This window comes from Octopus bimaculoides, chromosome 27 (genome assembly GCF_001194135.2).
Source record: "Octopus bimaculoides isolate UCB-OBI-ISO-001 chromosome 27, ASM119413v2, whole genome shotgun sequence".
Lineage (NCBI taxonomy): Eukaryota > Metazoa > Mollusca > Cephalopoda > Octopoda > Octopodidae > Octopus > Octopus bimaculoides.
In genome coordinates this window covers 20,090,320-20,107,623 of record NC_069007.1, presented here as the reverse complement: position 1 = coordinate 20,107,623, position 17,304 = coordinate 20,090,320, and the positions used below count along the sequence as shown (strand labels likewise).

Genomic DNA, 17,304 nt, shown 5'->3' with positions numbered 1-17,304 from the left:
GCAAGTGTCTTCTACTATAGCCTCGGGCCGACCAAAGCCCTACGAGTGGATTTGGTAGACGGAAACTGAAAGAAGCCGTCGTATAATATATATGTATATATATATATATATATATATGCATGTGTGTGTGTATGTTTGTGTGTCTGTGTTTGTCCCCCCAACATCGCTTGACAACCGATGCTGGTGTGTTTACGTCCCCGTAACTTAGCGGTTCGGCTAAAGAGAACGATAGAATAAGTACTAGGGGGGGGTCGATTTGATTAGACTAAAAAGGCGGTGCTCCAGCATGGCCGCAGTCAAATGACTGAAACAAGTAAAAGAGTAAAATAATATATATATAAATGTATGTATACACGCATATACACATGAATATTCATATACACATGTATATATATATAACCGGAAGTTATCGCATCCCGACTGCAGTGTTGCATTGTGGGTGTCAGTTTGTAGATTTCGAGTCAACATGGCTTCAGTGTTGTGTAAATCGTTGAGGTTCCTCGCTTTGAACTCGCAACGTCTCCGTTTACGTTGTCCTTCCGTGGCAAGGACTATTTCTACGGCCACCATATCAGGGCAGAGATGCATCACTTCTTCGTTCCCACACACGCAAGCTGTTACGACAACATCAACAACCAAGGTAGACGTTTGCAGATCTCTTGTAAACCTTTCACATTAGGCAGCGTGTTTGGTATATGGACATCATGTCAAAAGTAAATAGACACCTATTAGATATATGTATATATATATATATATATATAATAATATTAGGGATAAAATCATATATATATATATGTATATATATATATATATATACACACACACACATATATATATATATATATACATATATACAGGCTCGCGCGCACACATGTATGTATTTCCATGCATGCATACATGTATATAATATCGGTGGAGTTCGGATCGAAGGGGTACATAAACATGTACATAGGTATGTGTGAGTATATATGTGTATATATGCGTACATATATATACATATACACACATACATGCACATATGTGTATATGAATATACATAAATATAAAAAAACTGATGTGTGTCTATTTACTTTTGAGATGTCTATGCCTGTATCAATTTCTCTCCATCTTTCTCTCTCTCTCTATTTGTCTCATTATTTCTCTTTCTTTTTAACATCTTTCTCTTTAATTTCCTCCTCTTTCTCTTCATATCTTCCTCTCTCTCCCCCCAATCTCTATTTAACCCCTTAAAAACACCCGCCTCTCCGTCTCCGTTAATATGACCTTCTCTTACATCAATGAAGGTCTTAGTGACCTCTCATTTTAAATATTCTTTTCTAATTAATATTTTCAACTGACATTATTTATAATTATGCAGTAAATACAATTTACAGCTTCTTTAACCATATTTTAATCCCATTTCATAAGAGACGAAAATTTAGCAAGTGTTTCATTTAAATTACCAAAGCCATACATTTATAAATACGATTTCTATTTTCCCAAACATTATATATTAACTCTTCTTATATTTTTGTTCCTTAGTTCTCGATGAGCCATAAACGAAATAGAATATATATTTTGTCCGACTAACGAATATCTATCCATCCATCCATCTATCTATCTATCTGTCTCCTCTTCATCTTCCTACAGAAGACGTATCTCTTATTCAAGACGTTTCACTCAGAATCATGTTATTCGTATGTTATATCTGGTTTATTCGCATATATACAATATTCTTTAAATATGTAAGCTGTACGGTGTGACTTTGGTGGAGATTTGGCTGCTATTTCTTGCAGGTCATACGAGTATTTAGAAGCGTACTTCATTGGTTCACAACTTACAGTTATGTAATGCTAATATCTGTCATGTGTGGAGGTCCTCCAATATCGGCGTCGGCTATTATATCGATTCTTATACTTCTGACAAGACGGACGAAGGGCAAAGACAACTCTGGCGGGATTTGAACTCGGTGACCTGCAATGTCTTTTGTCTCGTGTTTCTCCTCCCATTCTGCTAGTTCCCATAATATTGTTATATAATCTTCGTATTAATAATGGTGTCAAATTTAAACACAAGGCCGGCAATTTCCGGGGAAGTGGGGAGAATATGTGGATTACATCGACCCCCCCCCCCAAGTTTTCAACTGGGGCTTCTTTCATCGACCCTGAAAGGATGAAAGGCAAAGTCGACTTCGGCGCAATTTGAACTCACAACGTCAAGCATTTTGCCCTACGTGCTAACGATTCTGCCAGTTCGCCACCTTAATCTTCATATTAATAATACACAAAAACCGAAACTGAATGAAAGCATTAATTTAAAAATCAAAAAAATCCGAAGAGGGTAAGAGAGCCAAGTATCTGTTGTGGCTTACTCTGCGCTCCGAGTTCAAATCGCGACGGAGTCAACATTGTTTTTTCATCTCCTCGCTGGGTCGATGAAATAAAGTTGCCAGTTCATAACGGTAGGTAGGTGAAATTGTTAGAGCAGTGTTTGTTCCGATTTTTTGCGTTTTGAGTTCTTGGGATGTCCACTTGATCCATTGTCCCACCCGCCACCATCACAACCACCACCCGGTCCTCTTTGATGCATTTTATGGCGGTCACACCGTTGCAAGGATTTGCGACAGGTCTTCGGTTTGAGAATAAATTCTTCGCATCAGTCTCAGAATTTTGCTGTAATGTTTTGAAGCATTTGAGGGAGGGCGTTCGGCAGAAGTGACCTGATTTGTGGAGCACAAAGAATTGGGTTCTTTGTGACAACAATGCACCCTGTCACCGAGTTCTCTTCTCTTTTGAGTTTCTCGCCAAAAACATGATATTGCTTCTGTACCCGTGCTATTTACCAGATTTAGCATCTGACTTCCATCTCTTACCCAAAATGAAAATGCAGCTCAAAGGTTACCATTTGTCGAGATCCAGAGTAAATCGCAGAAGGTCCTCGACTCACGGAAAATGACTTCCAGGCCAGATTCCAAAAGTGGCAGGAACACTGGGGACCAGTGTATTAACTGTCCAAGGTGACCACTTTGAAACCAGGGCTGTGGAGTCTGGAGTCGAAGCAAAAAGCTTGGACTCCGACTCCGACTCTCCTACTATTGGCACCTCCGATTCAGACTCTTGTAAATTATAGGGACACAAGAAGTATAGTTGGGGTCAGAAGCAGGTTGATGTAAGGGAGACCTTAAATACAGCAGACAGATGGGAGCAGCAAACTGTAACAAAACTCCAGCAAAGAACAGAACGGAAAAAAGTTCAGGGAGCTTTTTTCTGGGGGTTTTTTTTTATCTGTGTTAACAGTGAAAAGTTTCTCTCTTTCCAAGTGAAGGGCAGGTTGTGTGATGCTTGTCTGTGTGAAGTGCTGGGTTTCATGGTGTCAAAGATTAGGTATTTAACCCTTTAACCCTCAGCTTACTGTCAAATATAAAAGGGGGTAAGACACCACTACCCCCTTCGGTCATGAATGACCAAGGGATTGTACCCAGAAAGTTCCCTTCTGTTCATGGAGAACCAGCTGTCACCCATGCAAACCAGGCTCCCCTCTACACACCACTGATGTTATCCAAGGGAAAGGGCTAGGCTGATACAGCTTGGCATCAGTAACATTGCAACTCATTTAATCTACAGCCAGTCTGAGAATTGAACTTACTACTGATTGTGAGCCCGATTCTCTAACCATTGAGCCATAATGCTTATTTATCCATATTATTTTGAATTAATCTTGCATTATCTTGTACTTTCAAGATGTTATTGTTTACTTTTAGAATGATGTTGTAGGTCAGGTGTGAGGGGTCAAATCTGGCAAGTTTGAACATGAAACAGGTTGAATATTTTGACCAGATATGACTGGTTTATGGCCACTTGATAAGATTGGTATTTAAAATAACAATCTTATCCTTATATAGTGTTTCCATGTCATTTGATTAATGTAAATGTATTGAAATGTGTTTTAATTAATTTTGTTTTTTTGCATCTCTTTATTTTCGTCCAATTAGCATAACTCTGTCTTTCCGCTCGATGTGCGTCACTTATGCAGCAAAACTCAAGAGCTCGAGGAACGAGTGATGCAAATATGCCGGAATTTCGATAAGATCAGTGGGGAAAAGGTATTATTGCATTTTGAAACGGTCAACCTTTTTCCTTGTTTAAAAATTTTTTTTTTTTCCTTTCATGTGCTATACTTGTAGACTTCATGTCCATCCCAACAAATTAATCCAGCCAGGTTCTATGGGCATCGACCTACACTTTCACTGGACAACGTTCAGAAGAGGGTTATCCTTGTACTCAACCTCTATGACAAAATTGACCCTAACAAGGTACTTTTACTGTATATTATTCCTTTAGGGGGTTTAGCTTCTCAACGTTACAATCCATCTTTTCTTGTGGCTGTTTCTCTATAAATATATTAAACATCTTCATCCTGTTCTTCTCATTCACTTTGTTAAATTGCTTGTTTCTAATTAGGTTCAAAGGGCCAGCAGATTTAAGGGGAAAGGGGCTAGCTGTTACTATTGACCCCCCCCCCCAGTACTTGACTGGTATTTTAATTTTAAGATGAAGTCGACCTCAGCAGGATTTGAACCCAGAGCTGGAAGAAGTACCTCTAGGCAATTTTTTTCTGACGTAACAATTCCACCATCTTGTTGCCATGAATCATTTTGTTCCCTCTTTTACTGTTTTGTTTTTGTCATTAGACTGCGACCATACTGGAGCACCATCTTAAAGGGTTTAGCCACACAAATTGACTCCTATTATCTATGTGTGGTTTCCATACCCTAGTAATTTCCAATGGGCGGTTTTAAATTATAGTACCTTGTGGTGGTTTTAAATTACTGTACCCTAGTAAGAGGTGGGCAGAAGATGGTTTTAAATTATTTGTTTTGATTTTCTCTAATTAATGATTTTAATTTCTGCTTTCATTGCAGTTGACTCTGGATTCCCATTTTATAAACGATCTTGGATTGGACAGCCTTGACACAGTAGAGGTCATCATGGCCATGGAAGATGAATTTGGTAAATATTTGGTTTCCTTAATTTTCCTTCAAACCTTTGTCAGTCTTTGTTCCTCTTTTTAACCGTTTTGTTACCATATTTCGGTTGAGATGCTCTGTGTTTCTTTCAATTAATTTTAAATATAACAAATAATTTAGTAAAATAACTTGGTTATCATTAAGCTAGTGTAAGGAACATAAATTGTGACTGAGGTTTGGTGGAAGATTTTAATTCAGACCAAGATATTTGTACTACAGAGCCAGAGGTGGTTTCAGCTGGGTTGGTATCAAAAGGGTTAACCTCTTAACCTGCATAAAGACACCTCCTTCAGTACTTCTCCATCTCCCAGCTGAGGGCTTTTAGTCTTGCAATTTACTTGGTGCCACATACAAAGCACCAATGCTAATGCCACATACAGAGAACCCAGTGCACTCCTTAACCCTTTTGTTACCATATTCCTGTTGAGATGCTCTGTTTTGCTTTCAATTAGTCCGATGCTGCAGATTGGTCACTGGTGGTCTGTTGAGACTGAAAGCAAGGAGTTTGCTCTGGACATAAATAGTTCGGGGTTCCTTTGTGCCCCCTGCAATTCGGTTCAGTATACCACTCAAAAGGCTTTTGTTAGTCCAGTGCTGTAGTAGAAGACACTTGCCCAAGGTGCCATACAGTGGGAATGAAACCAAGACCACAATCATATACAGCCATCTTCTTTTGGTACCGGTCTCCAAAATCCGTTCACAAAGCTGTGCCTGAAAAAAAACAAAAAAACTCTGGATTCCATCCTTTAGAAATGGTGTGAAGTAAAGACCGGCCTGTTGAAAGCCTGTAACCAATGGCAACGTTATTGATTACAGAATATAGGATAGAAAATCAATAATTACAGCAGTTCTGTTGAGGTGTTCTTTGTTTTATTGGTTACAGTTTTTGGATTATTGCCATGCTGAGGGTGGGTGCGGTGGGGTGGTGCTACTGGTGTCGCCATCTTCCCGTTATTGTCTTCAACGTTTTTGTGTTTTTAGGTTTTGAGATTCCAGATGCGGATGCTGACCGATTATTTCGACCTCGTGATATTATACAATATATTGCTGATAAAGATGATATTTATGAATGACGATACGATACGATAGAGTCAGTAAGGTAAGATAATGTTCTTGTTGTTAATATTAATTTCTTTTCTGTTAGGAAGGCGAGCTGGCAGAGTCAGAGAATCATTAGCACGCTGGACAAAATTAACTGGTATTTCACCCATCTTTATGTTCTGAGTTCAAATTCCGCCGAGGTCAACTTTGCCTTTCATCCTTTCGAGGTCAATAAATGAAGTACCACTGAAACACTGGGGTTTATGTAATCGACTAGTCTCCTCCCTTCAAATTTCAAGCTTGTGCCTTTAGTAGAAAGGATTATTATTATTATTATATTGGAAAATATATATATATGTAAACATACATACAGGGTGCAATTGATAAATTGTCATATTTTTAATTTGGCACATGTGCATTGTTTGTTTTTGATGTTGTTGACTACACAGTATAGTAGGGTCATCTGGGCACTGTCTGTGAGAAAAACAGCACCATGATGCAATCCACTCTGCCAGGAATTTGGAAACGACATGCTGTACTGCTTGTCAGGCACATAGTCCATGAAGACATTTGGTATTCCTCATTTAAGATGAGGTCAGTTTTGGCAAGATTTTTACAGCTGGATGCCCTTCCAGATGCCAACCACTTTACAGTGTCGACTGAATGCTTTTTTACGTGGCACCAACAGAGTCACCAAGTAACTTGCAATCAAGGAATTTTGAGAGGTGGCAGGGGGCATTGAAGGAGGGGGGGGGGATCTTGCGTTAGATAATAAGTACTAAGCACAGTAATGGCCACACCATTATACTAGAAGCAGATTATGGCAACGAGCTGGCAGAATCGTTAGCATGCCGGGCGAAATGCTTAGCGATATTTCGCCTGCCGCTACGTTCTGAGTTCAAATTCCGCCGAGGTCGACTTTGCCTTTCATCCTTTCGGGGTCGATTAAATAAGTACCAGTTACGCACTGGGGTCGATGTAATTGACTTAATCCGTTTGTCCCCTGTGTGTGTAGCCCCTTCTGGGCAGTAAAGAAATAAGATTATGTGTCTAACTTCTAATTCTCTTTCTTTGCAGTCTTTCTTGTGGTATATTGTTTTAGCTGAGGTGAAAAACAATGTTGGATGGGCCGATGAAGACGAACCTTTATTGTTGCCATGGAGTCCGTTTTTTTTTTGTTTGTTTTGTGTAATAAATGAGAAACATTTTAGATAATAAATACATAGTTTAAAAAAATATTTTTTCTGTTTGTTCATTTGTCTTTCCAGTTTGTTTAACTCCCATTTGCATTCCGATTTCTCTGTCAAATTCAATCCATATTTATTCCCATTGTTTCGAATTAACCATTCAGTATAGAAATTCTGATGTGATTGTTGTTTCAGTCAATGGACTGTGGCCAGACTGGGGCATTTTGAAGCTTGGTACTTTTCCTGTTAGTCTCTTTTGCTAAACTATGTTGTAGGGATGTAAACAAACCAACACCGGCAGTGGTGGGGACAAACTTGGGGATATACATGTGTATGTATGGGTGCAGATGTGGCTGTGTGGTAAGAAGCTTGCTTCCCAATCACATGGTTCCAGGTTCAGTCCCACTGTGTGGCACCTTGGGCAAATGTCTTCTATTATAGCCCTGGAATGAGCAAGGCCTTGTGAGTGGATTTGGTAGATGGAAACTGAAAGAAGCCTGTCATATATATGTGTGTTTGTGTCTGTCCCCCCTGCCCTGCTTACGTCCTCATAACTTAGCGGTTCGGCAGAAGAGCCCAATAGAATAAGCGCCAGGTTTATGAAGAATAAGTCCAGGGGTCAATTTCCCTCAACTAAAAGGCGGTGCTGCAGCATGGCCGCAGTCAAATGAATAAAAAGAATGACTTCAGTCACTTCACGTCTACCAAATCCATTCACAAGGCTCTGGTCAGCATCATTTGCCCAAGGTGCCACGCAGTGGGACTGAACCTGGAACCATGTGGCTGGGAAGCAAATGTCTTACCACACAGCCATGCAAAGGGCTTCTCTGAGTTTCCATCTATGAACATCTATTCACAACACACTGGTCTTTCCAGGGCTGTAATAGAAGACATGTTCTTAAGGTGCTGCCCAGTGGGACTGAACCAAAGACCACATAGTTGGGAAGCAAGTTTCTTAACCACACAGCCACACCTGCGCATATTGTAAACTTTTATGCAACCGTCTTCATCATTAGTAAAGCCTGAACCTAAAATATTTAAAAGGGTCGTTTCAGTTTTAGCAAAACTTGAACCAGGTAGGGATTTGTAATTATAAAGTGAAACAACTAAAAGGTACAATTAGAAAGAGAAAAAACTAACCAGTTTATTCCTGTTGTCTTAAAATTTACTGTAACAAAATTTACTTCTGAGATAGTTGGCTTTCTCCTCCAAAGGTTGTTTGAGAAAATGGTATGGAACTGATATCATAAAGCTTCTGAAAGAACGGTCGACTGTGGAGACATTCAGACGTCTTCAGTCTTTTACTCGACTCTAATAGTTCAGTGATTTCTTCACGGCATGAAAATAAGGGACTTTTGCGAGTCATACGGACAGCTTCTCCCTGGAAAGATAAGGAAATTGATGTGAAATTCCTAATGTCCACAGACATTCTGCTAGAAACAGGAGCAATAGTAACAATGCATCCACACATATAGAGCCATAAGTAGTAGTAGTAGTAGTAGTAGTAGTAGTAGTAGTAGTAGTAGTAACAATGATATCATCATTTAATGTCCATTTTCCATGCTGGTATGGGTTGGACGGTTTGGGATGGTTTCTACAGCTGGATGCCCTTCCTAATGCCAACCACTCCAAGAGTGTAATGGGTGCTTTTTAGGTGACACAGGCATTGGCCACAACTACGATTTCACTTGGTTTGATGAGACAGGCTGTATCGACCTTTCCGTTTCCCTTGGATAACATCAGTAGTGTGGAGATGGGTGGGTGGTATGCATGGGCGACTTCTGGTCTTCCATAAACAACCTTACCTGGACTTATACCTCGTAGGGGAACCTTCTGGTTCCAATCCTAAGGTCATTCATGACTGAAATGGGGTCTTTACTTTATATGAGGGTGTATACACATGTATATACTAACAGAGAATTAATGACATACCTTGAGATAATTTAGAATTTTCAATGGACGACTCTGCGTGAGGGATGAAGATTCTGGCAAAGATGCAATGTTCTCCAAGACTTCACATAAATCTCCAACGCCATAAGTAGGAATGGAATCCGCAACAGCTCTTAACTGCACTTGTTTCACTTCAGGAGATGAACCCTGTTCTGGAATATCAAAAGACACACAAACAGTAAAAAAAAAAAATGACAAGCCTGGATTTAGAAAATCACATTCCACTGTTATCTATATCCTTTCTTAATTGGTTTTTAGTCATCAAGATTATTCTAACGAGTTGCAGTTTTAGTGAAATGCTTTTGCTGTTGTTTTTGTCTCCTTGTGTGTGTGTTTTACAACTATGGTAAAATAAGAAAAGGTTTGTGTAAAAAATACAAACCTCTGAAGATGACAATATGGAATCCATTGGCAATTATTCTGTGATCTGTGATTTTTCGAAAACCTGGAAGCATTTCTTTCTCTTGTTCAGTTTCCAAAGCCAGCAATGTCCTCCAAAGCTTTACATCACCCAATAAACTACAAATCAGAAATAATTTAGATTCTTCAGATTGGTACATAAATAGTATTCCTCAACATCACTGTCAGTTTAACATCCACTTTCCCATGCTTGCATGGGTCAGATGGATTTCATTGAAGCAGGTATATATATATATATATATATACTTGAAGAGATCATACTAATAATGCATAAATCGCTGCATATAACTATGCAATACACAGTCAGTGTGATTGAAACACTTGTCGGACAATTATTATGAATAAATTAACTGGGAATAACCATAAAGTTTGAATGTTCAAATTCTTCATTCTCTTTATTATCAATATTCTACTTTACACCCTAAGTAGCCAAAAAATAAACTGGAACATTGGATGGGAGCGAAAGGATGATTACCAAAAAATACACCATTAAAAGGAACCAGGATTGGTTTTTATTCAGAGAAATTCAGTCTCTGCCTGGATATATCCATCCTCTTTCTATATTTTTTTATTCTTTTACTTGTTTCAGTCATTTGACAGCCGCCATACTGGAACAGCGCCTTTAATCGAACAAATCAACCCCAGGACTTTTTCTTTGTAAGCCTAGTACTTATTCTATCTGAACCGCTAAGTTACAGGGACGTAAACACACCAGCATCGGTTGTCAAGCGATGGTGGGTGGACAAACACAGACACACAAACATACACACTTTTATTACAATGAAATTCTTTTAGCTTCTGTCTACCAAATCCACTCATAAGGCTTTGGTGAGCCTGGGGCTATAATAGAAGACACTTGCCTAAGATTCCACACAGAGGGACTGAACCTGGAACCATGTGGTTGGAAAGTGAACTTCTTAACCACACAGCCATGCCTGCGTATTGTAAAATAAAAAAAAAATCAATGAATAAAAATTCCAACTTGGGTTGGAAGTGGACCTTACCGTTCGTTAATATCGACTGGGGTCTCCAAAGATTCAGTTTGGAACTGGAAGGATTCTAAGAGGCGTCTGTAGATAACGACCTCGTTAATACGATGCGGATTGAGTAGCAAAATGTGTGTGCCTTGTTGACAAATCCAGTTGTCACTTTGAGGCAGAATGCCAACTGGAACATAATCGTCACTGGACTGGCTGAAAAGAACAAAACAATAATGTTATCTTCATCATCATCATCATCACTACCACCACCACCATCAACATCATCATCTTGATTGTGCTGGTGCCATATAAAAAGTACCCAGTGCACTCTGTAAAGTGTTTGGTGTTAGGATGAGAAATTATATAACAAAAAGTGACCAACCTTTCATTGCAGATATTCAACAATTTCCTTTTGAGGGTTTTTAAACTGAAAGGAATATTATGGTATTTGACTGGAAATCTTCTGGCATCGTCAGCATTCACAGACTGTACTGGTTTCTTTGAAGTTGGTATTTTTAGTTTCTCTTGCTTTGAATAAGAAGAAAAAGTAAAAAAGGAGAAAGTGTTATAGAATTGTAAGTTTCTTGGGAATATCCAGGAAATTTAATGGGGTTGCGAAGTAAAATTCTTAGAACACATAGATATATCAATACATTATAAAGTATATAGAATGTGATGTAACCAACCTTCAACTTACTGAGGGCCACATTCTTGGCTGCGTTCATCTGGTCTTCATATCTGGAAGAAAATTGAAAACTGTGAGGAGCTGTCGATGACGACGATGGTCATAATGATGATAAATATGGTATGGATCATGAGCCTGTAAGGAGCACTCCATCAGTTACGACGACGAGGGTTCCAGTTGATCCGATCAACGGAACAGCTTGCTTGGGAAATTAACGTGCAAGTGGCTGAGCACTCCACAGACACGTGTACCCTTAACGTAGTTGCCGGGGATATTCAGAGTGACACAGAGTGCGACAAGGCCGGCCCTTTGAAATACAGGTACTACTCATTTTTGCCAGCTGAGTGGACTGGAGTAATGTGGAATAAAGGGGCTTGCTCAAGGACACAACACGTTACCGGGAATTGAACTCACGACCTAACAATCGTAGTCCGAATGCCATAACCACTAAGCCACGCACCTTCACCATGAGACTGTACATAATGAGATAAAAATGTCTGCAAATAATACTCTTTTACTTGTTTCAGTCATTTGACTGCAGCCATGCTGGAGCACCGAGTTTTAAAAAAATAATGAAAAAAAGCCCCAACCTCTTTAGGTCCGCTTGGCAGAGTTTTTCATAATGACTTTTCTCTGGTTCAGATAAACGCTGCCATTTTGCAGTGATGGTCGCTCGAAGTACATCACTATTGATCTCTGCATCTTCCTGAAGCACTGAATAAAAGACAAACAGCATTCAAAAATTAGACTTTAACCTCTTTGTCACCACATTTCTGCTGAAATATGCTGCTTTTGTTTCCAATAATTTTCAAAATAATGAAGAATTTTAACTTTGCCATAATTAAGCTGGAGTTTGGAAAATAAATTAACGTGAAGTTTGTTAAATCAGAAAAAAAAAAAGAAATGAAGGAAAATAAAGGTGAACAACTCACATTTAGCTCGAGTTTCATTACAGAACATATTGAATGCTGTGATGGGACGTTTAATGGGTTGACTTCCGACTAAATCATACAATCGCATCTGATCGGCAGGCTAAAAACAATTAACAAATACAGAACTCGTTTATAAAAAGGTAATAAGAACTCCACCATGCAAGAAAAAAAAAAATCAATAAACAAACAAAAAAAAAAAAAACTGAAATGTTTCTGTCTGTTTTGGCAGGGTTTTTATAGCTGGATGCCCTTCCTAACACCAACTACTCCATACACAAACAAATACACACACACAGATATAAACATGCACAGATTTATTTACCATGCATATATATGCAGACATGTGCACAATCACATATGCAAACACATAGATATGCACATATACATACATACACACACACACATAGATATACACACATACATACATACACACACACATAGATATACACATAAACACACACACATATGGATACAGACATGAACATAATCACATATAGATGAGGGCATCATTACTTACCTTTGGTAAGAAAGGCTTCTTTTTAGCTTGAAGAGGAAGTGGATGTTGTGGTGTTGATGCTGATGTTGTTTGGTGTTTCAACTGTAGAATAGTCTGGGGTTTGGACGAGGTCTGTCCTGCAGCCGGAGACAACAGACGAACTGGCTAAGAAAGACACAATAACAATATGAAATAATTCTTTCTCATTTGGGGCACAAGAGCTTGAAATTTTTTTTTTGTGGGGCAGGGGGATTAGTCAATTACACTGATCCCCAACCCCACTGCTTGGCTGGTATTTATTTTATTGACTCTAAAAGGATGAAAGGTCAAAGGCGACCTTGGTAGAATTTGAACCCAGAACAAATGCCATTAAGCATTTAGTCCAGTGTGTTAATGATTCTGCCAGCTCACTGCCAATAATAATAATAATAATAATAACAAGTGCACTCAGAAAGCGCAAACCTCTGCCAAGGCAACACCAATGTCCTCTCAACGATTAGCCAGAGATGATTTTTAAAATGAGAATATCTGAGATAAGCTTGATTGCTCTCACAAACGAGAATACTAAAAATGAACCCAACTGCTCTCAAAAATTAAGTGAAAAAATAATCCAGAATCCTTGTCCACTACTGGATTGATCCCAAAATCTAATCAGTCATGAGGACAAACATTCCTGAAAATTTCGTCCGAATCCATCCAGAACGTAGTGAGGGGCAAAATACTGCCAAGTATTTTGTCCAGTCTGTTAACGATTCTGCCAGCTCACCGCCTTAATAATAATAATAATAATAATAATAATACTAATAATGATCTTTTCTACTATTGGCATAAAGCCTGCAATTTTGGGGAGGGAGATAGTTGATTTCATTGACCCCAGTACGCAACTGGTACTTAATTTATCGACCCCGAAAGGATGAAAGGCAAAGTCGACCTTGGTGGGATTTGAACTCAGAACATAGCAGCAGACAAAATACTGCCAAGCATTTTGCCATGCATGGATACATCTCATTAATAACAAACACACGGACATCACTTCCAACCAAACACAAGACAGAGAACCATGTACCTGTAATATATTTCCATTCAGTGCACCAACTTTGCCTCGACTCCACTCTTCAAGATCAAGAGGACCAGGAAGTGGTAACTGTGGCTCTGAAGTGGTCTGGGGCCGACCTGGATCTGTCTGTTGCTGTTGTTGCACTGAAGATTTTCCTAGGTTTGAACCCGGATCAGTAAACTCAATCTCAAATGACTTGTCAAATTCTTTGAAGAGTTCTTCGCGATCCAATGCTGTGCAGCTGTTGCCGGTAGAAGAGGATGTTGCTGGAAGAGGAGGAGGAGGGTGGTGTGGGGTAACCACTGGTTGGTTGACAGGTAATGTTGGTGCTGTGTCTGGTTCTGCAGGTTTTACCAAAGGTGTGGAATTTGGGGAGGAATTGTCTAAAACAAAAGAGAAATGGACAGAAAATATAGTTTTACTCTTTGAATGCCAACCCTCTACCCCTGGGTTAATAATGGAAACACCCCGCTTTCAAAGAGTTTATATTTAAAAGTAAAATGGTCCTTCACAATTTTAAGGTAACAAGCTTTTGTTAACTTATGCTCCAAACACACATCTTAACCCTTTCGTTACCAACCTGGCTGAAACCACCTCTGGCTCTGAGTATAAATGTCTTGTTTTTATAAGTTTTGAATTAAAATCTTCTACCAAACCTTAGTCACAATTTATGTTCCTAACACTAGCTGAATGATAACTAAGTTATTTTATTAAATTCTTTGTTATATTTAAAGTAATTCAAAGAAACACAGAGCATCTCAAAATAAATACAGTAACAGAAGGGTTAATATACACGTGGCACATTTCTCTAAAGGTCATGATGGAGAAAAATACAATGTCCATTTCATGGGTGTGACAATAATTCAACACTACAAGACATGCAGAATGTTGAGTGACAAAATTTCCTGCAGAAGTCTAAAAGTCACTGAAAAATATCAGAAATCCTGGATTTTTATAAGTTACTTTAGATATTTCTAGAAATGTCCAGAAACTAAATTTCTCAAGGACAGCTTTATATTACTCAGAATGTATGAAGCAAAGATTAACAAAAAGTGTGAAGAAAATAAGGATGGACGTTTAGGGGAAACTTATGAAAAGGATTTGAACTGGGAATGGGTTAAGCTCTGATCACTTACGTCTGTCAGTCGTTGGATGCAAATTGCCATTGGTGAGTCCTGAGGATGATTTGGCCTGTGGTTGTAGTAATGTACTTGGAGGCACGAGTTCAATACCACATGGGTTTGTCTTCTCAGGAACTGGTTTATTATTCTTAGGACAATGTATCACACTGTTCTCTGTTTTAGGTTTTGTTTCGGTGGACGTGTGGTTACTACCATTCTTTGTAACTTGGTTTCCAGAACCCAAAACCCCATATAATTCTTCCAGCAACGATGTAAGAATATCCAATATTGTCTCCTTAAAAATCAAGAAAAAAAAAAAAAGTGAAAATTATGAAGAACTTTTCATTCTTTGATGACTCTACAAGGTTTTTTGGGACAAATTTGTTAATTTGCAGAAAAGGAAAAGAAAACATATGTTATCCAAAAATAAAAAATATTTAAAAAAATCAAAAAATACCAGCAAGATTATGGTTGGGAGGTAAGAGTTTATCCTAAGCAGCTACCCTCAGCTTCCACTACAACCTTAACCCATTACCTCCCATAATTCTATAAACTGGAATTTTTTTATGAAACTTAGATTTCTAGCATAAAACAGCCTTAGAAACACACTGGAATGATCAAAATAACATTTTAAATAGAAATAAGCGAGATATTGGGTGAAAAATTAGCAAACCTCATTTGAATATCAGAGATATATACCTAGTAGATATAGCAAAAAGGTTAGATATGTGTAAATATTGACAGATAATTAGGAAATTTGTAATTTCTAAGTGATCTCATATGAGATCACTGGTAGGTAATGGGTTAAGATGGCTCCAGAACCTGGTGAATGCATTCCTCCCTTTGGTCCAGGAAAGATCTTTGAATACCTCTTTGAGCTTGACCACCAGTTCAGCCTTGGTGTGTTCCTCAACCATGCCCCGCCACACAGTAATCCATGAGATTAAAAAACAGAGGAATTTGGAGGTCAGACAAATTGGGGTTAGTAAAGTCAAAGTCGTAGAAGTTCTCTGACAACCACTTCAGATTCTTTCCGTAGGCATGGCAAGGAGTCAAATCCTGGTGCCACACATATGGTCTGCCAACAGCAATCCAACTGGAGCTGGGGACTGATAACAGTCTCCAACAGCTTTACATAATCATCTAAATTGAGCATAAGGCCCTGATCCAAAATATAGGCACGAATTCCAGCATGCAGATGCAGTCAGAGCTTCTGATGTGTCCCATCATGCAGGCCACAGCTTCATATTCTCGGTCTCAATAATTAGTGCCAAAAGATGACCATCTTCAAAACTTGCATGTCACCAAAATGAAATTTCCTACCTCGTTATGCAAGAGTACCCTTGCTTTGTTTGGTTCCAAATTAACATCAACTTCTCTGTTGGGTACGGTGAAGATGGCCACAAACAGGGGGTACCTATTCTTGTCTCCAACCAATGAGTTGCAATAATACTGACGGACAACCTGTAGAAATAAAAGAAAAAAAACATCAGGGAAGACTACATGTATAATGGTGTTCATTCATAACCATCATGTGACATTTAGAAAAGAATACATGTGAACACATACAAACACACACATCATCATCATCATCATTTAACATCTGTTATCCATGTTGGTGTATAAAGAATAACATTTAAAATTTGGGGTTAGAAATGCCAATTTTTGTATAATATTATAATATCACCTTCATTATCTGTAATAACAAATGCTAAAACGAATTTCTGTGTGCCAGTGTGTCACACTTTGACTCCCTCTCTCCCTCTACTCAGTGACACTTCTGCTATTTCTCGTGACAGGGTGAGAGTAATAGTACACATGGAGACGGTAGTACATTGGTGGTTGTAATGGTAAAGGGGTGATAGTAATAGCATGAGTTGTAGTTATGATAGAGGTGGAGGCAAGGGTGATGATGGTGGTGGCGTCAGAAGTCTCCCATAAAACTTGTGCTTCAGAATGGGAACTTTCTAGGTTCAATCCCATGGTCATTCCTGGCCGAAGGTAGTGGGGTCTTTGCCAATTTTACTCTTTGAAGAATTGGAAAAAGAATGAAATAACAACAAGAAGAAATGAAGAAAGGGGTTTGGGGGGGACTTTGTACCTTTTGGATGGCCTTGAATCGAACAGGTCGTCTGTTGATGTAAACCAGTCCTTGATCACTGCCCGTTCTGCTCATGACATTCACCTCAGATTTGGTTTGGGGAAGAAACATCTCTAAACTGATCTAATAAAGAAAATAACAAACAAATAAACAAAGTGATAACACAATGATAATAATCACAATACACACACACACACACACACACATATACATACATACACACACACACACATATATATATATATATATATATATATATATATATATATATGTGTGTGTGTGTGTATGTATGTATATGTGTGTGTGTGTGAATATATATATATATATAT

The 17,304-nt window shown here is 38.6% G+C and overlaps 2 protein-coding genes across 4 annotated transcripts in view; one reads left to right on the top strand and one right to left on the bottom strand.

The window, feature by feature from the left end:
• The first annotated feature begins 418 nt into the window (after nt 1-418).
• Nucleotides 419-7,284, top strand: LOC106876898 (acyl carrier protein, mitochondrial). Of its 2 annotated transcripts, none has more exons than XM_014925647.2 (5): nt 419-640; nt 3,971-4,081; nt 4,901-4,988; nt 5,987-6,104; nt 7,124-7,284. In XM_014925647.2, exons 1-4 carry the CDS (start codon nt 467-469, stop codon nt 6,076-6,078), a joined length of 465 nt encoding a protein of 154 aa, XP_014781133.1. In that variant the 5' UTR covers nt 419-466; the 3' UTR covers nt 6,079-6,104; nt 7,124-7,284. The 2 variants fall into 2 exon arrangements, with proteins under 2 accessions (XP_014781133.1, XP_014781132.1); XM_014925646.2 differs by lacking the exon at nt 3,971-4,081 and adding an exon at nt 4,163-4,291 and having other exon boundaries at nt 420-640.
• Nucleotides 6,099-17,304, bottom strand: part of LOC106876897 (PMS1 protein homolog 1) — a 15,107-nt gene continuing 3,901 nt past the window's right edge. Inside the window, exons 5-18 of one of the 2 annotated variants that reach the window (XM_014925645.2) lie at nt 16,976-17,098; nt 16,198-16,338; nt 14,890-15,169; nt 13,763-14,136; nt 12,718-12,861; nt 12,201-12,300; nt 11,859-11,982; nt 11,270-11,321; nt 10,966-11,111; nt 10,608-10,796; nt 9,566-9,702; nt 9,166-9,335; nt 8,374-8,614; nt 6,099-6,352 (exon numbers count right to left, since the gene is read on the bottom strand). In XM_014925645.2, coding sequence (XP_014781131.1) covers nt 8,414-8,614; nt 9,166-9,335; nt 9,566-9,702; nt 10,608-10,796; nt 10,966-11,111; nt 11,270-11,321; nt 11,859-11,982; nt 12,201-12,300; nt 12,718-12,861; nt 13,763-14,136; nt 14,890-15,169; nt 16,198-16,338; nt 16,976-17,098 — 2,181 coding nt within the window. In that variant the 3' untranslated portion in view covers nt 6,099-6,352; nt 8,374-8,413. Of the gene's footprint in view, nt 6,353-8,241; nt 8,262-8,373; nt 8,615-9,165; nt 9,336-9,565; nt 9,703-10,607; nt 10,797-10,965; nt 11,112-11,269; nt 11,322-11,858; nt 11,983-12,200; nt 12,301-12,717; nt 12,862-13,762; nt 14,137-14,889; nt 15,170-16,197; nt 16,339-16,975; nt 17,099-17,304 lie in introns of those variants that run through there. The other variant, XM_052977189.1, reaches the window with a different exon arrangement.